Raw genomic sequence first — 26,231 nt, 5'->3', positions numbered from 1 at the left:
AAAAGAACGTTTGGGACAAAGTGGTGGGGCGAATATGGGGAAAAGGGGAAAGAGAGGATTTCCCAAGTTGTCAATCCTGCGACCCTGTAACTTTTCTCTCTTCCCCATGTCGTGGGGGAGGGGGGAGGGAGGATGAGGAGCTGGGGGCGCCGACCATTGGGGGCGGGGCCAAATGGGAAGCACGGGCTTTGTTCCCGCGCTATGGTAACCATGGCGGGAACAGGGAAGCAGGAAGGAGGGGGCCGCGCACAGCGGGAGCCGAGGTCACGGGGGGAAGCCGAGGTCGGCCAGAGTTTGCTGACTTCTGGGAGCAACGTGGGGGGTGCAATTACGCTAGTGAGGGATCTAGCGGGGGGGGGGGGGGGGGGTTAACTGGGTTGCTGCTGGGGAGAAGGGGGAGCTGGTATGGGGTGGGGTGGTCGGGGCGGGAGGGCGCCATTGGGGCGAGATACGGCTACGGCTATGTGGGAACCGGGTGAGGAGCTGGATTGAAAAAGGAGATGGCTAGTCGACAAGGGGGGAGGGGGAGGTAAAGAGCCCCCCAACCCGGCTGATCACGTGGAATGTGAGAGGGCTGAACGGGCCGATAAAGAGGGCACGGGTACTCGCACACCTAAAGAAACTTAAGGCAGATGTGGTTATGCTGCAGGAGACGCATCTGAAACTGATAGACCAGGTCAGACTACGCAAAGGATGGGTGGGGCAGGTGTTTCACTCGGGGCTAGACGCAAAAAACAGGGGGGTGGCTATACTAGTGGGGAAGCGGGTAATGTTTGAGGCAAAGACCATAGTGGCGGATAGTGGGGGCAGATACGTGATGGTGAGTGGCAAATTGCAAGGGGTGGTCTTAGTGAACGTATATGCCCCAAACTGGGATGATGCCAACTTTATGAGGCGTATGTTAGGACGTATCCCGGACCTAGAGGTGGGGAAGTTGGTAATGGGTGGGGATTTTAATACGGTGCTGGACCCAGGGCTGGACAGATCGAGGTCCAGGACCGGAAGGAGGCCGGCTGCAGCTAGGGTGCTTAAGGACTTTATGGAGCAGATGGGAGGAGTAGACCCCTGGAGATTTAGTAGACCTAGGAATAAGGAGTTTTCGTTTTTCTCCTATGTCCACAAAGTTTATTCACGGATAGATTTTTTTGTTTTGGGAAGGGCACTGATCCAGAAGGTGACGGGGACGGAGTACACGACTATAGCTATTTCGGATCACGCTCCACATTGGGTGGACCTGGAGATAGGGGAGGAAAAAGAACAGGGTCCATCCTGGAGAATGGACATGGAATTATTGGCAGATGAGGGGGTGTGTTTAAGGTTGAGGGGGTGTATTGAAAGGTACTTGGAACTTAATGATAATGGGGAGGTACAGGTGGGAGTGGTCTGGGAGGCACTGAAGGCAGTGGTTAGAGGGGAGCTGATATCTATTAGGGCACATAAAGGAAAGCAGGAAGGTAGGGAAAGGGAGCAGTTGTTGAAAGAACTTCTGAGGGTGGACAGACAATATGCGGAGGCACCAGAGGAGGGACTGTACAGGGAAAGGCAAAGGCTAAATGTAGAATTTGACTTGTTGACTGCGGGTAACGCAGAGGCACAATGGAGGAAGGCACAGGGTGTACAGTACGAATATGGGGAGAAGGCGAGCAGGTTGCTGGCCCACCAACTGAGGAAGAGGGGAGCCACGAGGGAGATAGGGGGGGTGAGAGATGAGGAGGGAGAGATGGAGCGGGGAGCGGAGAGAGTGAATGGAGTGTTCAAGGCATTTTACGAAAGATTATATGAAGCTCAGCCCCCGGATGGGAAGGAGAGAATGATGTGCTTTCTGGATCAGTTGGAATTTCCTAACGTGGAGGAGCAGGAGAGGGCGGGACTGGGAGCACAGATTGAGACGGAGGAAGTAGTGAAAGGGATTGGGAGCATGCAGGCGGGGAAGGCCCCGGGACCAGACGGATTCCCAGTTGAATTCTATAGGAAATATATGGACTTGCTGGCCCCGCTACTGATGAGGACCTTTAATGAGGCGAGGGAAAGGGGGCAGCTGCCCCCGACTATGTCAGAGGCAACGATATCGCTCCTCCTAAAGAAGGAAAAAGACCCGCTGCAATGCGGGTCCTATAGGCCCATTTCCCTCCTGAATGTGAACGCTAAGATTCTGGCCAAGGTAATGGCAACGAGGATAGAGGATTGTGTCCCGTGGGTGGTCCATGAGGACCAAACTGGGTTTGTGAAGGGGAGACAGCTGAATACAAATATACAGAGGCTGCTAGGGGTAATGATGATGCCCCCACCAGAGGGGGAAGCGGAGATAGTGGTGGCGATGGATGCCGAGAAAGCATTTGATAGAGTGGAGTGGGATTATCTGTGGGAGGTGTTGAGGAGATTTGGCTTCGGGGACGGGTATATCAGGTGGGTACAGTTGCTGTATAGGGCCCCGATGGAGAGTGTGGTCACGAATGGACGGGGGTCTGACTATTTTCGGCTCCATAGAGGGACGAGGCAGGGATGTCCTCTGTCCCCGTTATTGTTTCCACTGGCGATTGAGCCCCTGGCCATGGCACTGAGGGGTTCCAGGAAGTGGTGGGGAGTACTTAGGGGGGAGAAGAACACCGGGTATCTCTGTATGCGGATGATTTGTTGTTATATGTGGCGGACCCGGCGGAGGGGATGCCAGAGATAATGCGGATACTTGGGGAGTTTGGGGATTTTTCAGGGTATAAACTGAACATGGCGAAAAGTGAGCTATTTGTGGTGCATCCGGGGGAGCAGAGCAGAGAGATAGAGGATTTACCGTTGAGGAAGGTAACAAGGGACTTCCGTTACCTAGGGATCCAGATAGCCAAGAATTGGGGTACATTACATAGGCTCAATTTAACACGGTTGGTGGAACAGATGGAGGAGGATTTCAAGAGATGGGACATGGTGTCCCCGTCATTGGCAGGTAGGGTGCAGGCGGTTAAAATGGTGGTTCTCCCGAGATTCCTTTTTGTGTTCCAGTGCCTCCCGGTGGTGATCACGAAGGCTTTTTTCAAAAGAATTGAGAAGAGCATTATGAGTTTTGTGTGAGCTGGGAAGACCCCGAGAGTGAGGCGGGGATTCTTGCAGCGTAGTAGGGACAGGGGGGGGGCTGGCACTACCGAGCCGAAGTGAGTACTACTGGGCCGCCAATGTTTCAATGGTGTCTAAGTGGATGGGAGAAGGGGAGGGAGCGGCGTGGAAGAGATTGGAGAGGGCATCCTGCAGGGGGACTAGCCTGCAAGCAATGGTGACGGCGCCGTTGCCGTTCTCACCAAAGAAATACACCACAAGCCCGGTGGTGGTGGCTACATTGAAAATTTGGAGGCAGTGGAGACGGCATAGGGGAGGGACGGGAGCTTCGGTGCGGTCCCCGATAAGAAACAATCATAGGTTCGTTCCGGGGAGAATGGATGGGGGATTTGGAGCATGGCAAAGAGCTGGGGTAGTACAACTAAGAGATCTATATGTAGATGGGACGTTTGCGAGTCTGGGAGCGCTGACGGAGAAATATGGGTTGCCCCAAGGGAATGCATTTCGGTCTGTGCAATTGAGGGCTTTTGCGATGCAACAGGTGAGGGAATTCCCGCAGCTCCCGACGCAGGAAGTGCAGGATAGAGTGATCTCAGAGACATGGGTGGGGGACGGTAAGGTGGCGGACATATACAGGGAGATGAGGGACGAGGGGGAGATCATGGTAGATGAGCTGAAAGGGAAATGGGAAGAAGAACTGGGGGAGGAGATTGAGGAGGGGCTGTGGGCTGATGCCCTACGTAGGGTAAACTCATCGTCCTTGTGTGCCAGGCTAAGCCTGATACAATTTAAGGTGCTACACAGGGCGCATATGACTGGAGCACGGCTTAGTAAAATTTTTTGGGGTAGAGGATAGGTGTGCGAGATGCTCGAGAGGCCCAGCGAATCACACCCACATGTTCTGGCCATGCCCGGCACTACAGGGGTTCTGGGTGGGGGTGGCAAGGGTGCTTTCGAAGGTGGTGGTGGTCCGGGTCGAACCAAGCTGGGGGTTGGCTATATTTGGGGTTGCAGAAGAGCCGGGAGTGCAGGAGGCGAGAGAGGCTGACGTGTTGGCCTTTGCGTCCCTCGTAGCCCGGCACAGGATATTGTTAATGTGGAAGGAAGCCAAGCCCCCGGGGGTGGAGACCTGGATAAACGATATGGCAGGGTTCATAAGGTTGGAACGGATTAAGTTCGTGTTAAGGGGTTCAGCTCAGGGGTTCACCAGGCGGTGGCAACCGTTCGTCGACTACCTCACAGAAAGATAGAGGGAATGGAAAAGAAATAGACAACAGCAGCAACCCGGGTGGGGGGGGAGGAGGGATCGGATGGACTCTCAGGGATGTTATTGTATATGTATAGGTATTTGGTATATGTAATTGTATATTGGATTGTATTTTGAGAGTATTTATTTTGGACAAGGCAGTTGCCATGTAGTTTTGTTTTTGTTTATATATTATTTATTTGTTTAAAACTGGCCACGGTTATTTATATTGCTTTATTGTTGTGTAAAAGAAACACTACGTATTGTTATGTTTGGCCAAAAAGCTTGAATAAAATATATATATATTTTTTAAAAAGAATCTTACCATTAGCTCAGTACCGCTGGGTCACTGTCTGTGCGGAGTCTGCACTTTCTCCCCGTGTCTGCGTGGGTTTCCTCCGGGTGCTCCGGTTTCCTCCCACAGTCCAAAGATGTGCAGGTTAGGTGGATTGGCCATGCTAAATTGCCCTTAGTGACCAAAAAGGATAGAGGGGGTTATTGGGTTACGGGGATAGGGTGGAAGTGAGGGCTTAAGTGGGTCGGTGCAGACTCAATGGGCTGAATGGCCTCCTTCTGCACTGTATGTTCTACGTTCTATGTACTCAGTCTTCCTGTTATTCCTTTCAAAATGAATCACCTCACTTTTCTGCATTAAACTCCATTTGCCACTTCTCAGCCCAGCGCTGCAGCTTATCTATGTCCCTCTGTAACTTGTAACATCCTTCCGCACTGTCCACAACTCCACCGACTTTAGTGTCATCTGCAAAGTTACTCACCCATCCTTCTACGCCCTCCTCCAGGTCATTTATAAAAATGACAAACAGCAGTGGCCCCAAAACAGATCCTTGTGGTACACCACTAGTAAGTGGAATCCGGTCTGAACATTTCCCATCAACCAGCACCCTTTGTCTTCTTCCAGCTAGCCAATTTCTGATCCAAACTGCTAAATCACCCTGAATCCCATGCTTCCGTATTTTCTGCAGTAGCCTACCATGGCGAACCTTATCAAACGCTTTACTGAAATCCATATACACCACATCAACTGCTTTACCCTCATCCACCTGTTTGGTCACCTTCTCAAAGAACTCAATAAGGTTTGTGAGGCACAACCTACCCTTCACAAAACCGTGTTAACTATCTCTAATCAAATTATTCCTTTCCAGATGACTATACATCCTATCTCTTATAAACCTTTCCAAGATTTTTCCTACAACAGAAGTAAGGCTCACTGGTCTATAGTTACCGGGGTTATCTCTACTCCCCTTCTTGAACAAGGGGACAACATTTGCTATCCTCCAGTCTTCTGGCACTATTCCTGTAGACAAAGATGACTTAAAGATCAAGGCCAAAGGCTCAGCAATCTGCTCCCTAGCTTCCCAGAGAATCCTAGGATAAATCCCATCCGGCCCAGGGGACTTATCTATTTTCACACTTTCCAGAATTGCTAACACCTCCTCCTTATGAACCTCGAGCCCTTCTAGTCTAGTAGCCTGAATCTCAGTATTCTCCTCGACAACATTGTCTTTTTCCTGTGTGAATATTGAAGAAAAATATTCACTTAGCACCTCTCCTATCTCCTCTGACTCCACGCACAACTTCCCACTACTGTCCTTGACTGGCCCTACTCTTACCCTAGTCATTCTTTTATTCCTGACATATCTATAGGAAGCTTTAGGGTTATCCTTGATCCTACCTGCCAAAGGCTTCTCATGTCCCCTCCTGGCTCTTCTTAGCTCTCAATTTAGGTCCTTCCTCGCTAACTTATAACTCTCGAGCACCCTAACTGAACCTTCATGTCTTTACACAAGTCTCCTTCTTCCTCTTGACAAGTGTTTTGACTGCCTTAGTAAACAACGGTTCCCTCACTCGACCACTTCCTCCCTGCCTGACAGGTACATACTTATCAAGGACACGCAGTAGCTGTTCCTTGAACAAGCTCCACATTTCTATTGTGCCCATTCCCTGCAGTTTTCCTCTCCATCCGATGTATCCTCAGTCTTGCCTCATCGCATCATAATTGCCTTTCCCCCCAGATATAACTCTTGCCCTACGGTATATACCTATCCCTTTCCATCACTAAAGTAAACGTAATCGAATTGTGGTCACTATCACCAAAGTGCTCACCTACCTCCAAATCTAACTGTCCTGGTTCATTACCCAGTACCAAATCCAATATGGCCTCGCCTCTCATTGGCCTATCTACATACTGTGTCAGGAAACCCTCCTGCACACATTGGACAAAAACGGACCCATCTAATGTACTCGAACTATAGCGTTTCCAGTCAATATTTGGAAAGTTAAAGTCCCCCATAACAACTACCCTGTTGCTTTCGGCCCTATCCAGAATCATCTTTGCAATCCTCTCCTCTACATCTCTGGAACTTTTCGGAGGCCTATAGAAAACCCCTAACAGGGTGACCTCTCCTTTCCTGTTTCTAACCTCAGCCCATACTACCTCAGTAGACGAGTCCTCATCAAACGTCCTTTCTGTCACCGTAATACTGTCCTTGACTAACAATGCCACCCCTCCCCCTGTTTTACCACCTTCCCTGAGCTTACTGAAATATCTAAATCCTGGCACCTGCAACAACAATTCCTGTCCCTGCTCTATCCATGTCTCCGAAATGGCCACACATCGAAGTCCCAGGTACCAACCCATGCCGCAAGTTCACCCACCGTATTCCGGATGCTCCTGGCATTGAAGAAGGCACACTTTAAACCACCTTCCTGCCTGCCGGTACACTCCTGCAACTTTGAAACCCTACTCATGACCTCACTACTCTCAACCTCCTGTATACTGGAGCTACAATTCAGGTTCCCAAGCCCCTGCTGAACAAGTTTAAACCCTCCCAAAGAGCATTAGCAAATTTCCCCCCCCGGTCCAGATGCAGGCCATCCCGTTTGTAGAGGTCCCACCGACCCCAGAATGAGCCCCAATTATCCAGAAATCTGAAACCCTCCCTCCTGCACCATCCCTGTAGCCACGTGTTCAACTCCTCTCTCCCTATTCCTCGTCTCGCTATCACATGGCATGGGTAACAACCCAGAGATAATAACTCTGTTTGCCCTAGATCTAAGTTTCCACCCTAGCTCCCTGAATTCCTGCCTTACATCCCCATCCCTTTTCCTACCTATGTCGTTGGTACCTATGTGGACCACGACTTGAGGCTGCTCCCCCTCCCCCTTAAGGATCCTGAAAACACGATCTGAGACATCACGCGCCCAGGCACCTGAGAGGCAACACACCAACCATGAGTCTCTCGCGTTCCCACAGAATTTCCTATCTATCCCCCTAACTATGGAGTCTCCAATGACTAATGCTCTCCTCCTCTCCCCCTCTGAGCAACAGGGACAGACTCTGTGCCAGAGACCTGTACTCCATGGCTTAACCCTGTTAAGCCCCCCCACCCCAAACAGTATCCAAAGCGGTATACTTGTTACTAAGGGGAACGGCCACAGGGGATCCCTGTACTGACTGCTTCCTCCCAGCCCCTCTCACCATCGCCCATCTATCTTTATTCTTCGGAGTAACTACATCCCTGAAGCTTCTATCTATGACCAACTCTGCCTCCCAAATGATCCGAGGTTCATCCAGCTCCAGCTCGAGTTCCCTAATGCGGTTTCTGAGGAGCTGGAGATGGGTGCACTTGCCACAGATGAAATCAGCCGGGACACTGACGGCTTCCCTCACCTCAAACATTCTGCAGGAGGGACATTGCACTACCTTCCCTGTCATCCCCTCTAGATAAAAAAAAAAGAAAGAGCTTACCTGTTATTCACTCCCCTTCTCAGCAAGCACTCACTCAGCAACCTCTGCGCCCCGCACGATAACACCCGAGGGAAAATAAATAAAAACTACTTACCAGTCACCAGCCAATCCCTTACCTTCTGGCTGTGACGTCACGGTTCAACTTTCCACTTCTACCTGCCCTCGTCTTGATCCTTACAGCGGTTGGTTTTTTTTGGTTAGAGGAGGGGGTAGGGAGGGAAACACTGAAGAAGTGTTTCGGGTTTAAGTGTCACTTGACAAGAACTCCTCCACAAATCACCTCCAAGTTAGGGTGAGCACACGGACGTATGCAAAAATGGCCTGCAACGGCCAATCAGCAGCTCCGCTCTACTGCCCTCTGCTCTGGTAGGATTTTGCAAGCCCAGGCCAGATGGTGGGAGTTGAATGTAATGTGACATGACTCCACGGTCCCGGATGAGGCCGTACTCATGCGTGCGGAACTTGGCTACATGTTTCTGCTCAGCGATTTTGCGTTGTCGCTTGTCCTGAAGGCCACCTTGGAGAATGCTTACCCGGAGATCAGAGGCTGAATGCCCTTGACTGCTGAAGTGTTCCCCGTGGGGTTACCCCTATCTCTTGATCTGTAAAGACTTAATTACCTGCAAATGCTCACATTCAAAGTATTGTCTTGCATCTTTGACTTTGTCTATATGTATGTTTCTGGAACCTACCTCTTCATTCACCTGAGGAAGGAGCAGTGCTCCGAAAGTGATTTGAAACAAACCTGTTGGACTTTAACCTGGTGTTGTAAGACTTCTTACTATGCTCACCCCAGTCCAACGCCGACATCTCCACGTTGTTGATAATAAGATCATTCACTTCCAAATGTGCATAGATCCTATCTCTGAGAATCTTTTCCAACAATGTCACTATCACTGACGCCAAGCTCACTGGCCTATAATTACCGGGATTATTCTTGCAACCTTCTTAAATAACGGTACAACATTGGCTATCCTCCAATCCTCTGGGATCTCACCTGTGGCCAATGAGGACACAAAGATTTCTGTCAGAGGCCCAGCAATTTCATCTCTTGCCTCCTTCGGTAATCTGGGAAAGATGCCATCTGGTTCTGGGTTATTTGTCTACCTTAATACTTTTTAACTCACCTCACACTTCCTCCCTCGTAATAACGACCTGTTCTAAAGTGTTTACACATCCCTCTCAGACACCACCTCTCCTTTGTGAATTCCGATGCAAAATACTCATTAAGGACCTCACCTACTGCCAGTGGTTCTATAGATAATTCCCCTCCTTTGTCCTCAAGTGGGCCAACTCTTTCTCCAGCTACCGCCTTGTTCCTAATATACGTATAAAATGCCTTGGGATTCTCCTTAATCCTGCCTGCCAAAGACATTTTGTGACCCCTTTTTGCCCTCTAAACTCCCTGCTTGAGCTCTTTTCTACTCTCCTTGTATTCCTCAAGTGCTTTATCAGTTTTTAAGTTGCCTGCACCTCACATATGCATTTTTGTTCTTTTTGACAATATTCTCAATTTCCCTGGTCATCCATGGTTCCCGAATGCTGCCTTTCCTTTTGACCGGCATATGCCTGTCCTGCACTCCCATCAACAGCTCCTTAAAAGACTCCCACATGTGGGCAACACGGTGGTGCAAGTGGTTAGCATAGTTGCCTCACGGCTCCGAGGTCCCAGGTCAGATCCCGGCTCAGGGTCACGGTTCGTGTGGAGTTTGCACATTCTCCCCATTTTTGCGTGGGTTTCGCCCCCACAATCCAAAAGATGTTCAGGGTAGGTGGATTGGCCACACTAAATTGCCCCTTAAATTGGATAAAAATGAATTGGATACACTAAATTTATTTTAAAAAAAGACTCCCACATGCCAAATGTAGATTTACCCTCCTGACCAAACCTTGCCTCTCCACGTGGAGATTGAGAATTTTCTCAATTAGTTTCCCCACCACCGATGTGCGACTCACTGGCCAGTAGTTCCCGGGCTTATCCCTACAGGCTCCTTAAATAGTGGGACCACATTCGTAGTTCTCCAGTCCTCTGATACCACTCCCGTGGCCAGAGAGGAATTAAAAATTTGGATCAGGGCCCCTGCAATTTCCTCCCTCGCCTCGCACAGCAACCTGGGACACAATTCGTCCGGACCTGGAAATTTCTCCAGTTTTAAGCCTGTCTACACCTCCAATACCTTGTCCCTCACTATGACAACTTGCTCAATAACCTCACGGTCTCTCTGCCAGAGTTCCATATGTGCCTCCTCATTCTCCTGGATGAAGAAAGATGTTAAATATTCATTTAGCACCCTACCCATGCCCTGAGTCCACCCATAGATTCCCCCATGGTCCATAATGGTCCCTACTTTTTCACTAGTTATCCTCTTCCCATCGATATACTTCTATATCTTGGGATTTTCCCTACTTTTACAAATAGAGATTTCTCATATCCCCTCTTTGCTCTCCTAATTGTTTTCTTAAGCTCCATCCTTTTTTTAGATAAATTTAGAATACCCAATTATTTTTTTCCAATTAAGGGGCAATATAGCATGGCCAATCCACCTACTCTGCACATCTTTGGGTTGTGGGGGTGAGACCAGACTAGGAGAGAAGGTGCAAACTCCACACGGACTGTGACCTGGGACCGAACCTGGGTCCTCAGCAGCATGAGGCAGCAGTGTCAACCACTGCGCCATCATGCCGCCCCCCTTTTAAGCTCCATTCTGCACTTTCTATACTCCACTAATGCCTGTGATTTGCTCCCCTTGTACTTATTAAACGTCTCTCTCTTCCTTCTCATTGTATCCTGAATATCTTTGGTCATCCATGGTTCTCTGGGCTTGTTATTCCTTTCCATCACCCTATAGGGAACTTGTTGGGGCTGTACACACCCCATTTCTTCTTTGAACACCCCCACTGCTCTTCTGTAGATCGCCCCACCAGTAACTTGTTCTAATCTTCTTTGGGCAGGCCCTGCCTTATTCGACTAAAGTCTGCTCTTCCCCCAATCCAAGACCTTTTTCTGTAATTTGTCTATTTCCTTGTCCATAACAAACTTAACTTGCATCATGTTGTGGTCACTATCATTAAAATGCCCCCCCCCCACCATGTTAAGTAATGCGTTAAGAGACATTGCAATTAGTTGTCTCATTTGTTAAGTATCCATTAATTAACACGGATATGTAAAGGGGCTTCAGATGGCCTCTGTCAGGTGATGTATAGTGAGAGATTTGTGCAAAGGTTGTTGGAAGGAAATAAATGTGTGTTTGTGAAAAAGGAACAGAACTTTAGACTCTTCATATCACAACAACTAAAACGTCGAACAATTGGTAGCAGAGGATGGTTGCTGTGTAAATGTGAAGGGTCGAAAGATACAACTTTTCCAGATCAAACCAAGGAGTGAGTGAGAAAATTTTAAAAAAGGGATATATGGCTGAACCGAGGCAAAGATGGCTGGATATGACTATCCCTTATTTTCTGAAAGGGAATCGTACGATCAATGGAGAAGTGCAGTAGTTATGTGGACTAAGGTAACTGCTTTGGGAAAGAGAAAACAAGGTATGGCATTGGCTCTTTCCCTACCATATGGCAGTAAAATCCGAAACAAAGTGCTTTCTGAGCTGGAATTGGAAGAATTAGACTCAGAAGAAGGTCTGGAGACTTTATTACATTATATGGATAAGATTTATAAGAAAGATGACTTGTGAAATGCGTATGAAGCATGGTCGGATTTTGATAAGTTCCGGAAAATGGAGGATATCTCCTTGGAAGACTATATAATGGAATTTGGCAGACTATATAAAAGGCTGCAGAAACACAACCTGGAATTTCCACAGTCGGTGTTGGCCTTAAAATTACTTGACTGTGCTGGAGTGAACAACATGGATAGGCGCCTGGTTTTGACAGGAGTTCAGTTTACTGATAAGGATACCTTATTCAAACAGATGACAAAAGCTTTACAAAGGTTTCTGGGGAAACATTTGATTCCGATGGCTCTGATGACCCAAATAGGTCAGCCTGCAAGAAGGCAGAATATGGAAGATACACTAGTAACAGGATGGCGAAATCGTATGGCTATGAACAGGGCTCAAGACTATAGAAGGGGACCGAGACAAGGAAATTATGAAGACAGAAACCCAGTTAGAACCTACAATAGGAAGATGAGCCCCAGAAATGCAAGGGGCATGATAAATCGATGTTTTCGATGTGACTCTCAATACCATTATGCTTTCAACTGTCCAACTCGTTATGATAGAGTGTTTGAAGCGACACATGACACGGAAGAGTCAGAAGAGGAAAAAGATAGTGACCAGAAAGAAGGCATTGTCCTATTGACAAGCAGTTTTATGCCGGTAATGAGGGTGTTGGTTGCAGAATCCTTCAACTGTGCTGTATTGGACAGTGGCTGCACATCTACTGTGTGTGGAATTGACTGGTTAAAATGTTACCTGGACTCTTTGAATGCTGAAAATCGTAACAAGGTTAAGGAATTTGAAAGTTCCACAAGTTTCAGGTTTGGGAATGATAATACTCTGAAGTTGCTGAAAAGAGTGGTGATCCCTTGCAATATTGCCGGAGTGAATCTTTTCATTAGCACGGATGTTGTATCAAGTGAGATACCTTTGCTTCTGAGCAGACCATCGATGAAGAAAGCACACATAAAACTGGATATGGAACAGGATAAGGCAACAGTTTTTGGAAAGATGGTGGACTTACAATTTACACAGTCCGGACACTATTGTATTCCATTACTGACAAATAATTTTTCAAGTAGAGTGGTTAAGGATGTGTTAATGACAGTTGAAAATGGGACTTTAGCTGATAAAAAGCTTGTGGTATTAAAACTGCATAGGCAATTTGCACATCCGTCTCCTCGGAGGCTGAAAAATGTATTAAAGGATGCAGGAGTAAGGGATGACAACTATACTAAACTGATAGAACAGGTTAGTGACTACTGTGAAGTTTGTAGGAAGTACAGAAGGACACCAGCACGACTGATAGTAACCCTACCTTTGGCCAGGGATTTTAACGACATTGTGGCCATGGACCTTAAGATCTGGGATAAAGCAAATAATATATTTATTTTGCATTTTGTAGATTTAGCAACCAGATTTAGTCAATCAACGATTGTACGAAGTAAAGAAAAGAGAGTAATTCTGGATCAATTCATGGAAAAATGGATAGGGACAGGAATGGGTCCACCGGCAAAATTCCTTACGGACAATGGGTGAGAATTTGCTAATGATGAGTTTAGGGATATGTGTGAAAACATGAATATCAGAGTTATGAATACGGCTGCAGAAAGCCCATTTAGTAATGGTGTATGTGAAAGAAATCATGCTGTCATCGATGACATGCTTCGGAAAATTTTGGCAGATCGACCAAATTGCAGGTTAAATTCAGCTTTAGCATGGGAAGTACATGCAAATAATTCATTGCAGATGGTTGGGGGCTATAGTCCTTATCAATTCGGGTTTGGGTAGAAATCCTAAAATTCCGTCCATTTTGGATGAACAGTCTCCAGCTTGGGAGGGAACTACAATTAGCTCTGGTTTTGCTGAACATTTAAATGCATTACATAGCAGTAGAAAAGCTTTTTTGGAAGCAGAAGTCTCTGAAAGAATTCGCAGAGCTTTAAGACATAACGTACGGCCATCAGATGCCGCTTTTCAGCAAGGAGGCATGGTATACCATAAGAGAGACAATTCTAATGAATGGAAAGGCCCAGGGAAGATCATAGGCATAGATGGCAAAACAATTATTTTGCAACATGGTAATCAAACTGTTACGGTCCATTCAATCAAGGATAATGGGTACAGATTACAAATTTTCAAATTTAGACAGAGCAGACAGACATGACGAGGAACTAGAGTCATCTGGTACACATGTGTGACAGAACTATGAGGACCAAGTAACTGATATAGACAGGGTTTCTGTGGAGGAACACAACACTTCTGGTGAATTAAAACAGGCCATTTTCCCGAAAGGGTAACTGCCAAAAGTTGGTACAAAAGTGACATACTTGCCTGAAGGGTCTAGTCAATGGAAGGATGCAACTGTTATTAGTAGAGCAGGGAAGGCCACTGGAAAGTATAAACATTGGTTGAATGTACAGCATTCAGGGGAAGGAGTCAAGACAATGGATTGGGAAAACAAAGTTCAAAAATGGAGGGCACAGAAACGCAGTGCCAGTTCAGATAGTACATCGGATAGTGAATAGGTCCGCAGGAAAAGGTCGAGAACTATTGAAAGGACATCCCACAGCAGAAGGGAAAGATCAAGCAGTAGCAGTACAGAACGAGATACGAGGTGGGAGAGGGGACGTAGTTTGTCAAGATCTCGGAACATGAGTAAGACTACAAATACAAATAGGAGTAGAAGCCCACATGCACGTGAGATTTTGGTGGCTTCAAATAAATTAGATGAAAAAGTTATTAAAGAAGCTAAACAGCAAGAATTGCATAGTTGGTGTGAATTTGGGGTATACACAGAAGTACCGGATAGGGGACAAAGAGCTCTATCCCACAGATGGATTTGCACTGAAAAGGTTCTTCCGGATGGAACTTATAAGGCAACGGCCAGGCTTGTGACAAGGGGATTTGAAGAAAACTTAGAAGATCAGGATTTAAGGATAGATTCACCTACAGCAGGAAAGGTTATTTTAAAGATCTTCTTGGCTCTATTAGCCACAAAGGCATGGGAATGCAAATCTACCGATATAAAAGCTGCCTTTTTGCAGGGGGCATCAGCTCCAGAGAGACATTTTTCTCCGTCCTCCTAAAGAAGCAGCTAATACAGAAGGGGTACTCTGGAAGTTGAACAAATGTGTATATGGATTAAATGATGTGTCTAGAGTCTGGTATTTTTCGGTAAGGTCAGTTTTGTTAAAGTTAGGCTGTTGCCAGTTGAAAACAGATCCTGCAATGTTTTACTGGCACTATAAAGGAAATCTTTCTGGCATTTTTATGATGCATGTGGATGATTTTTTGTGGGGTGGGACTAGTGATTTTGAAGCTATTGTAACCTCTGATTTGAGGAAAGAATTCAGGGTTGGAAGTCAGGCTTCCGGTGCATTTAAATATATTGGACTAGAAATCGGACAGACTAAGTTCGGGGCAACTTTACGTCAGCAATCTTATTTGGAAAGCATCACCCCAATAGCAATTAGTCGTGGCCGAGTTTCACAAAAAGACGCAATGGTTTCAAAGATAGAAAAAGAGCAACTGCGAAGTTTAATTGGGCAACTGAACTGGTTAGGTGGACAGACTAGACCGGACGTGAGTTTTGATGTCTTAGAGTTGAGTACAAAAATGAATGATCCCAAAGTGGAAGACATAATAATAGCAAATAAAGCATTGGCCAAACTAAAAATGCAGGAGTGTGTTTTGAAGTTCCCGGTTTTAGGTGACCGTTAGCACTTGAAACTCAGTTTATAGTGATGCGTCCTATGCAAATTTATGTGATGGGGTTTCAAGCGCAGGTGTTATAATTTTCCTTTTGGGGAACAATGCTAAATGTTGCCCTCTTGTGTGGGAAACAAAGAAAATAAGGAGAGTGGTAAAAAGCACTTTGGCTGCTGAGACGTTAAGCCTTGTAGAGGCGGTGGATATGGCCTTTTATATAAGTATGATATTGACAGAAATTTTGGGATTAGGGGATTTGGGTAACATACCTATTGACTGTCACATTGACAATAAATCCCTGTGGGAAAATGTGCACTCTACAAAAAGTGTCAATGAAAAGAGGTTACGGATAGACATCGCAAGTTTGAAGCAGATGTTGGACAGAGGGGAAATAACAAAAATTAAATGGGTCAACAGGAGCTATCAACTGTCAGACTGTTTTACGAAAAGAGGGGAGAGTTCACAGAAACATTTGGAAGGGCGCTTGTTTCTGTGGCTGGTTTTTTTTCTTTCTCATCCAAAAAAAAGGGCGGGGGGGGGGAAATCATGTGTGTGTTTTTGAGTTTCTTGAAATTTTGTTTTCACCTAATTTTTTTCTCTCCAAGGAAGGGGAGACTGTTAAGTCATGGGTTAAGAGACATTGCAATTAGTTGTCTCATTTATGTTAAGTATCCATTAATTGACACTGATATGTAAAGGGGCTTCAGGTGGCCTCTGTCAGGTGATGTATAGTGAGAGATTTGTGCAAAGCCTGTTGGAAGGAAATAAATGTGTGTTTGTGAAAAAGAAACAGAACTTTAGACTCTTCATATCACAGCAACTAAAACGTCTAACACACCATCACATCACCACCTGTCCAGCTTCATTCCCCAGAATTCGGTCCAGCTCTGCACAATCCTTGTTGGACACTCCACATATGAGCTAAACGGTTCTCTTGTATACATTTTACGAACTTTGCTCCATCTAAGCCCTTAACACTTATCCCAGTTAATGTTGGGAAAGTTGAAATTACCACTATAATTACCATATTATTTTTTTACACATTAATGCAAATTACACACATATTTGCTCCTCAATTTTCGCATGTGGGGGTCTATAATAAACACCTAGCAATTTGGCTGTCCCTTTTTGATTCCTAAACTCTACCTACAAAGCTTAATTTAACACCACCTGCAAGATATCATTTCTCCTTACTGAAGTGAGAAGAATGGGCTGAGCATAAACTTTTAAGAAAACAACAAGTCCAGTCGTGTCCAAAAAGAAAATCTTGCCTGATTTCAGTAAAAAATTAAAAAGGTCATACCGGTAGACAAGGTTTGTTCCCGGAAGATGTGAACTCGGATGGAAGGTACAGCCAAGAAAAAAGATGACTGTTTGGGATGGCCATAGGTACATTTCAAAAAAGTTTTAAAAAGACAATCAACTCAAAACTAGCCATGAAAACAAAGATGAGAATCCTGGATTTCTACATCACTCGAATTTTGAGTGTTGGATTATCAGCGAAGCAATGCACAGAAGAATTGAAGCTGCAACGATATAGTTTCTGAGGTGAATAATTAAGATTATATCTTTGACAAGTCACACCACCAACGAAGAGGTGCGCCTAAAACCGGAGACCAAAAGAACTGTGCTGACCAAAATCAGGAGGAGACAGAGCAGCATGGTGATTAGCACTGCTGCCTCATGGCAACGAGGACCCGGGTTCAATCCCGGCCCCGGGTCACTGTCCATGTGGAGTTTGCACATTCTCCCTGTGTCTGAGTGGGTCTCACCCCCACAACCCGAAGATGTGCAAAGTAGGTGGATTGGCCAGGCTAAGTTGCCTTCTTAACTGGAATTTTCTTTTAGATCAGGAAGAGAAAATTGGAACTTCTTGGGCACGTAATAAGAAATTGTGACTTAGAAAGATTGATAGTAAAAAGGAACGAGGCAAAGAATGACTTTTCATACAATCTGAATGAATGAACCACCAATGAAGATGAACCACATCTCCAGGGAAAGATTGACATGGAGGTTTAAAGTCACCAACATCCTCTTAGGGCATGGTACCCAAAGAGAGTTGAATGGCCTTCCTTGCACATCTGCATGTGTAAAGAAATGAGCTGAGGATATAATCAAAGAGTGATTCAATCTTGCCGTGTCTATTTGTTATTTACAGCACAGGAAACCGCCATTCAGCCCACCGTGTCTGCACCAGCTCCCAAAAGAACCTAGCTAGTCCCATTTCCCCAGCCCCATAGCCCTCTAAATTCATCACTTTCAAATGAATATCCAGCTCTCTTTTGAAACCTCCTATGGAATCCACCTCCACCATTCTCCAGGGGGTGCATTCCAAACCCCAACAACTGAGTAAAGATGTTTCTCCCCCTCTCACTCCGAGCTCTCTTGCTGACCATCTTAATCTTCTCTGCTCCAAGTGGAACAAGCCCAATTTCTCCAATCTTTCCTGATATCTAAAATTCCTCAATCCTGGTATAATTTTAGTAAATCTCCTCTACACTCTCTTTGTTGCTTTGACATCATTCCTCAAATAAGGTGCCCAGAAATCTATACAATATTCCAAATGTGGTCTGACCAATGATTTGTAGAGGTGTAGCATCACTTCCTGGCTTTTATACTCCATGCCTGTATTTATAAACCCAAAGCTGCTATAAGCGTTCTTAACAACTGTTTCAACTTGCCTGGCCACCTTCAGAGAATTATGCACTTGAGCCAGAGAATCCTCTGCTCCTGTACTCCCCTCAGTTGTACCATTGAGCCTATATTGTCTCCCATGTTTCTTCTACCAAAATGCATTACCTCACAATTCGCTGCATTGAAGTTCATCTGCCAGGTGTCTGCCCATTTGGCCAACTTGTCAATATCCCACTGAAGTCGCTCAGCTTCATCCTCACAATTCATTATTCTCCTAGCTTAGTATCACCTGCAAATTTAGAGATTTTGCCATCAACACTTCTAAATAATTTATATAAATCAGAAAAAGCAAGGGGCCCAACACTGAGCCCTGGGGAGCAGCACTTTCAACTTGTCTCCAGTCTGCAAAATGCCCATCTATACCTACCCTCTGTTTCCTATCTCTTAGCAATTTCTATTCCATCCCAAACAATTTTAATTTGCGAACCAACTTGCCATGTGGTACTCTAATCAAATGCTTTCTGAAAGTTCAAATGTACAACATCCACAACACTAGCTTCATCCACTACCTGTGTCACCCACCCCTTTAAAGAACTCAATTAAATGTCCAAAAACTATTTCATTTTCTCAGTTCATCTCTAAAGGATGACTTCAAGACAGCTGATGTGAACTTGTCTGTATCTCAGTGGAATTCAGTTTCTTGGAGGTGTGGGAAGAAACAGTAATAATTAGCCAGTGTTCATACCCATGTCTAAATGTTTGGAATGACTGCCAAGTCCAGCACTGTGCTCTTCTCTCAACCAGACACCTGCACTTCCAGATGAGGTGAAACCAGGAATCCTGATCATTTCCCCTTTGACTGATGGAGTCAGTTCAGAACAACTAGGAAACTGAGCCTCACCTTCCTGGAATCAAACCAAAGCCTCTCCTGTAATGACTGGCTAATCTGCTCACATTGAAGAATCTGTTCCTGACTTCAATTTGCCTCTTATTTTATATCTGCCTTGTAACCAAACAATTCTTTGCACTTAACTATATCAATTAACTTCCGACAATTAAATGACAAGTGCCATATGTTGCCACAAGAGATCCAATACACGTGCTCAGTGAACCAATCAGTGTTGCATAGTATCCCCCCCTGTTGGGAAAAGGAGAAGTATTTCCCAGGAGAATTATTTCTATTTAAGGTAGTGCCAACAAATGCTACACGAGAATGCAAGTTCACACTGCAAATGGGAAAATTTAGTTGTTTACATGAGGGACTCCAATATTTGTACAGTTGTTATTTTAAACAGTCATTAGACAAGCCCTTGAAGGTCTACCTTGATAAGCGGATACCTTTTCACAACTGCCCACATTATAGGGCATTATTCTGATGACATGTCTTTTTGCACCAGTTATCCATGTTACAATTTGCTCCTGTCTGCATATAAAATGTGCAAATTTACTGCCATGACCAAAGTCTCTCTAATCATTATCATGTCATTTCAAAGCAAAACAAGCAACTCTTGTTTTAGTACCACTGACAACAACCAGATGCCCGACACAGCCAGCAGCAAAGATAATACTTGCCAGACTCACAAAGGCAAACCACCTGTCTTAGTGAGTCACATTTTTACTTGTGTTGCCTTTGGCTGCATCTATTAAGAGCCAGCATGCAACACAACTGGCATTTTTACAGCACCTTCAACAGTTGCAAGGTGCTTCACAGGAACATCAAACATTAGATGTTGAACCATGTAAGGAGCTATTAGGGTGGGTGACCGAGCACTTGACCAAAGGGTCATCATAAAGAACAGAGCTTTTTTTTTTTGGGGGGGGGGGGGGGGGGGGGGGGGGGGGGGGGAGAAGAGAGAGAGAGAGAGAGAGGGGGGGGGGGAAGAGATTCAGAGCCTAAGGTTGCCAACTGGAGCAATTAAATTCAGAGACATTCAAGAGGTCAAGAGATCTGAATGGGCTGTATGATTGAAAAGCTACAGATAAGGAGGGGAGTAATTGTGTAGGGATCAAAAACAAGGATAATTTTAAAATGTCAGTATTGCTGGAATTAAGAGTCAATGTAGGTCATGAAGAACAGCAATGATGTTGCCCTATTATGTATTTTCTTTATTCCCTTTTCTTCTCATGTACTTAATGATCTGTTGAGCTGCTTGCAGAAAAATACTTTTCACTGTACCTCGGTACACGTGACAATAAACAAATCCAATCCAATGAGTGAATTGGTGATGTTAGGACGGACATAGGTAGTTTTGTCAGGTCAGCCAGCAGCACAAATTCAATTCTTAAGATAACAAAGTACGAAGTCTTACAACACCAGGTTAAAGTCCAACAGGTTTGTTTCGATGTCACTAGCTTTCGGAGCACTGCTCCTTCCTCAGGTGAATGAAGAGGTATGTTCCAGAAACACATATATAGACAATAAGATAACAAAGGCATAGATGACAGTTTCAGCAGCAAATGAGCTACTGCAGAGACTAGTGACATTACAGAGCTGGAAGTCACCGTGGTGATGGGCCAGTTATGGATCCAAAAACTTACCTCAGGGTCAAAAAGGACCTTGTGGTTAGCAAATGGTTTGGTTCTACCTCAAATGGTGGCCCGAAAAAGGGATGGAGTTGGTGGTCATAGACCAGGAACAATTAGTTGAAGAAAACCTTTGAGCAAAGGATATCAGCCAAGCGGCATGACAAATCAGAGACGGCAGAGAGGCGGTAGTGAGATAGAGCTGGAAGTCATCAGTGAACATAAAATTGTGTTCTTGGTCAATGTTGCCAATATTTTTAAAAATTTAATATGAAATCAGATTGAGAGGGGTAGATCCTGGTGCAACTTTCAATCTGAAGTCTAGGAATGGAGCACCCAAATACACCCCAGCACTGTGCATTCCGTTAAGCATAGGCATCTAATTTACAATGTCCAACTATTTCCCTTCCAATTCATTGAGATAATAATAATCTTTAATGTCACAAGTAGGCTTACATTAATACTGCAATGAAGTTATGGTGGGAAGTCCCTAGTCGCCACATGCCAGCGGCTGTTCGGGTACAGAGGGAGAATTCAGAATGCCCAAACTACCTAACAGCATTTCTTTTTTGGGACTTGTGGAAGGAAACCGGAGCACCCCCGAGGTAAACCACGCAGACACAGGGAGAACGTGCATACTCCGCACAAAGTGACCCAAGCCGGGAATCGAACCTGGGACCCTGGCACTGTGAAGCAACAGTGCTAACCACTGTGCTACCATGCTGCCCTTATGACACCAGTGAGATATCATTTGCATTTTGTCAATATTAACATTTGAAGCAACCTCACAGGACACACTAACAAAATTCAAACAGTTTGTACTGGTTTAAGTAGAACAACCTTTACAGGTGCTAGATGTTGGAGAGCCAGGGAAAATTTTGGACCAATTTAAACTCCAGATGATGATGATGCAAACTTCAGGTTTTAGCAAGTTTGGTCTTTAATCAAAACTGCCATCACAACAGGGACATAGAATCATAGAATTCCTACAGCGCAGAAGGAGGTCATTCACCCCAGCAAGTCTATACTGACCCTCTGAAAGAGCACCCTACCTAGGTCCACTCCCCACCATATCCCCCACTTAACCTGATATCTTTGGATTATAAGGAGCAATTTCGCATGGTCAATCCACCTAATCTACACATCTTTGGACTGTGGGAGGAAACCAGAGAACCCGGAAGAAACCCACATAGACAGTCACCCAAGGCCGGAATTGAACCGGGTGCTTGGCGCTGTGAGGCAGCAGTGCTAACCACTGTGACACCATGAGGCCCCATAAATGGAAACATACGCAAATTATGTAAATTTTAACTCCCTCAAATTATATTCTACACTTTGACAAAATATATTACACTCGAACATTACAACTTATATCTTTTTAACAGGACCATTTTTAAACCAGAACGGTAATAAAACTTGTTTCAGATTTTCTTAATTTTTGCCCGATGGTTAGCACTGCTGCCTCATGGCGCTGAGGACCCGGGTTCAATGCCGGCCCTGGGTCACTGTGATAATAATAATCGCTTATTGTCACAAGGCTTCAATGAAGTTACTGTGAAAAGCCCCTAGACGCCACATTCCGGCACCTGTTCGGGGAGGCTGGTACAGGAATTGAACGCGCGCGGCTAGCCTGGTTCTGCATTACAAGCAAGCTGTTTAGCCCACTGTGCTAAACCAGCCCCATACCTTTGTGGAGTTTGCACATTCTCCCCGTGTTTGCGTGGGCCTCACCCCCACAATCCAAAATGTACAGGTTAGGTGGATTGGCCCTGCTAAATTGCCCTTTAATTGGAAAAAAATAGGGTACTTAAAATTTTTTTTTTAAATTTATGCCCGAGATCAATATATTTCTACACAGATAGGGAAACACCTAACTCTTTACAGAAAAGACTGAAAATACCCAGCAGTTCAAGTTGCATCTGTGCAGAGGTAAAGTTTTAATGTTGCCGATCCATGGTCTTTCATTTCTCTCCACAGATGCTGCCTGACCTTTTCAGTTTTTATTTTAGATTTTCAGCATCCACAGTATTCCGCTTTTCGATTTACTCTTCCATCAGCTCCGTCTGCTTACCTATTGGTAGAAGTGTAGCATTTGTGCCAGAATGAAACGCTGTAGTTTAAAATCAGTGGATTAGGCGAGTGATATTAGGTGTACAAATTCTCTACTGAAGGAGAAGGTGATGGGAAGAGTGAACAAGCAGCTTAGTGTTCAAATATCCAGATTGACATGGCCAAAGGAATCAGTACAATATTTTCATGAACCAAAGTATCATGTGTCACCAAACACCAATTACCCCTCAACATGTTAGACATTTCAAAAACTTTCAGCGCCGACAAGACCAAATCTTGTGTAACACTCCCCTTATTGTGACCTCAAAATTCTGAATTCTAGGGCTCCCAGGAGTAGAATGAACAATTCCCTTCATATCAGAGTGGAATCTTTAACACATTCCAGTGGCAGAATTTGACACAAAGTGTTTACTTTGCAGACTGCTCCCAACTCACTTCAAAGCATAAAATAGGATAAAACATTAGCAATTATGATGCTGAGAAATGTGCTGCCTAACAATTGGAATTCTGTAGCACTCAGTTTAACAGCCAGCTTCTACATTCATTACGTATGCATATATATCCAGTGCTAGTACGGCAGATATGTTGCACTCGTAGGTTAAAAAGGAGCAATACAATAATTTCCCATTTCCACCAAACAGTAATTAGGATGGATGCGGTTTACACTGAGCTATATTCAATGTTGCATCCATCATTAAATTAAAAACAAACTCAAACACCCATTAGGTGTAAGATGTCAGAAGAAAATGACAAAGCACTGAACAAAAAAACAATAAAAATGAGTGGTAAATAAATGTAGTTAAAATTAGACAAATATTGAACAATCTTATCTCAAGCAACCTATTAAATTGTAAATAAGGCTGAAATTACCATTTTACATTAACCTTTGACAGATTATGAATCCATTTATTTTCATACATTTAACAAAACCTTGCAACGCTTCTAAATAACCAAGCCACACATGCGTGAATTGCGATGTATAAACAACCAATGAAATTAAGCATCATTATTCCAATGCAATATAAACAAACTACTGCAGCTACTTCATTTTTCAAAACGAAGCCTTAAAATTCTGTTGTTTTTTTTACTTCACTCGAGACTAACTTGTAAAAGTTCAATTATTGCAAAGCAAAATCCACAAAACTTCAACGGATTTGGAACATTTGTGGGGAAGATGGTGAACAGGGTCGGGAATTGTCGATCCTAAAGAGATAGTCAAAGAAAGGGTAAATATCCAATCAGTCCCTGCAACACCGCTAGATCGACTTGCATTAGAATTATTTTATAAAATGCTCATCTTCACCATCCGATTTTAAGATTTGAGATTGAGCCCTTTTTTGTTGCAAGGACATAATTTAGCAGAAACGGCTGGAAGGTTTGCAGCCTTCGTTTCCCCTGTTGAGTGGTGGGAAGGTTGCTCACTCAGGCTATTGTTCGGTGCTGAGGCAACACTTGGGGGGGGGGGGGGGGTAGTTGAGAGGTTGGGGGGGATACACGTTAAACTCTAAGAGACTGGAGTGAGTGTGCTCTGAGCAAAGTGAAAACAAGCGCTAGCTTAACAGTTAACTTTTGAACCGCGATGATTATGCTCTCTGAGAAAAAGCAAATCGAAATAATGGAGAGGGGGGGGGGGGGTGAAGGTGTTTATGCGGATTTGCCCCCCCCTCTCCTCCTCCGATCGGGCCCGGGGAGAGAGGCGCTGTTGGAGTGGATGCCCGCCCTCCGTCCCCGAGCCTCCCAACAAAACACCGCCCCCCACCCCCCTGACCAAAACAGCGCCATTCCGGTGCCGCTCGAAAGTCAGGCACCCACCTCGCAGAAACGCTGGCAGTAATGCGCCGAGGACTCCTTGGACAGGCCTCGCCTCCGTAACTCGGCCTGGACCCTTCTGAGCCGCTCTGTTAAAGGCTCGGGGGCCTGCTCGCTCTCGCCGTCCGCCATCTTCACTCTCCACTGTTGCGCGTAGCCACCGGTCACGTGAGCAAGCCCTGCCCCCACTTTGTGACGTCACAGCGCACGCAGGGGCGCGCCCGATCCGCGCCTTCTTATGACGTAATAATGTCCGCTCTCTACCTCGGCTCGCAGGCCCGTGACACTCCCGTCTGTTTACATAGCAAAGTCATACACACTGAGAACCCCTCGGCTCATCGAGTCTGCACCGGCCTCTGTGTAGAATCCGCCAAAATAGCACGCATGAACCAGCAGGTAGAAAACAATGACAAGGTTTATTCAACATACAGAAAGTCTTCACTCCCCGAAGGGTCAGTCTCACTCCTCGCCCTGAGCCCAGGTCGGGGTTTATGTACAAGTGAGTATTCCCCTAGTTAAGAGAAAGTCCTGCACAGGAAATTCTTATTCCGTGGAGATCATCCGGAATCGGATTGTTATTATACTGTGACCTCCATAGGGGTTATAACTGTAATGACTTAGACCAGGCCTTTGAGATTGGCCGATTAGAATACGAGTTCCCTGATTAATGGGCCAATCAGGGCACCTCTTTCTCTGTATATAAGCAGGGAGTGTCTGATCCTCAGCACTCCCAGTGTAGACAGCAAACGGAATTCACATGTGTGTGCCCCCCTCCCCCCCCCCCCCCCCCCTCCTCCTCCTCCTCCTCCTCCCCTCCCCTCCCCTCCCCTCCCCTCCCCTCCCCTCCCCTCCCCTCCCCTCCCCTCCCCTCCCCTCCCCTCCCCTCCCCTCCCTTTCCTGCCGTTGGTTTTGTAAATAAAAGGAATGTTGGTGAAGAGACTGCTGCCTCCATGGACTTATTGCAGTAACACACTCCACCCCCCCCCCCCCCCCCTGGAGAGATGTTCATGGACTGATCTGAGAAGTCTCGCATCTTCTTCCAAGGATGGCTGTTGGGAGCCGACCGCGTGGCATCCGGAGGAGCATACTGAACTGGGAGCGGCTTTTTAGCGTGCAGTCCCTGGGTGATGCCAGTGAAACCAATGAGGCTGTGGGATGTGGCATAGCAGGCTCTGGCGGTGGCAACACATCCATGTCCGACTTGGATTCGGAACTGGGCGGGGCTTCGTCTGGCATCTTTGATGTCGGAGTCCAGTCTCTTTATGGCTGGCACAACTGGAGTTACGGTGGTAATGGTGGCTGAGGTGCCAACACAAACAGTGGATTGGCATGGATTGGAACCGGGTCTGGTGTGTCAGGAACGCGGTCATGGAGATAGTCCATGTGTCGATTTCACTGCGCTCCTGTGCCCAAATTCAATACAAGGCTGGCCTTGTCTGTGCCAATACAATACCTGGAATCCACTTGACCCCTTCAGAAAGGTTCTGGACATGTACCAGATCACCAAGGACGAACGTCCGCAAAGGCATATGCCGGCCTGTGCAGCCTCGGTCCTGTCCTGGCCACTGAGGATTTTCCCGCCAATGTCGGGGATGACCTAACTCAACTGGGTCCAGAGGCGGCGATCCATCAGCAGTTCGGCCATCGTGGCTTGCGGTGTTGTTCGGTAGCAAAATAAGAATCGTGTCATTCAAGTCTCCCAGGAACCGGTGGCCTGCTTCTTCATGCCAAGTTTAAAGGTGCGGATGGT

At 45.8% G+C, this 26,231-nt stretch overlaps 1 protein-coding gene across 1 annotated transcript in view; it reads right to left on the bottom strand.

The window, feature by feature from the left end:
* Window positions 1–24,639, bottom strand: part of rlf (RLF zinc finger) — a 134,383-nt gene extending 109,744 nt beyond the window's left edge. The window contains exon 1 of the mRNA XM_072500896.1: window positions 24,485–24,639. Within this exon, the coding sequence (XP_072356997.1) occupies window positions 24,485–24,613 (129 nt within the window). The 5' untranslated portion in view covers window positions 24,614–24,639. The remainder of the gene's footprint in view (window positions 1–24,484) is intronic.
* Between the last annotated feature and the right edge of the window lie 1,592 nt (window positions 24,640–26,231).

Source organism: Scyliorhinus torazame, chromosome 1 (genome assembly GCF_047496885.1).
Source record: "Scyliorhinus torazame isolate Kashiwa2021f chromosome 1, sScyTor2.1, whole genome shotgun sequence".
Lineage (NCBI taxonomy): Eukaryota > Metazoa > Chordata > Chondrichthyes > Carcharhiniformes > Scyliorhinidae > Scyliorhinus > Scyliorhinus torazame.
The sequence above is the reverse complement of the archived record's forward strand: the minus strand, read 5'-3'. Positions and strand labels throughout refer to the sequence as shown.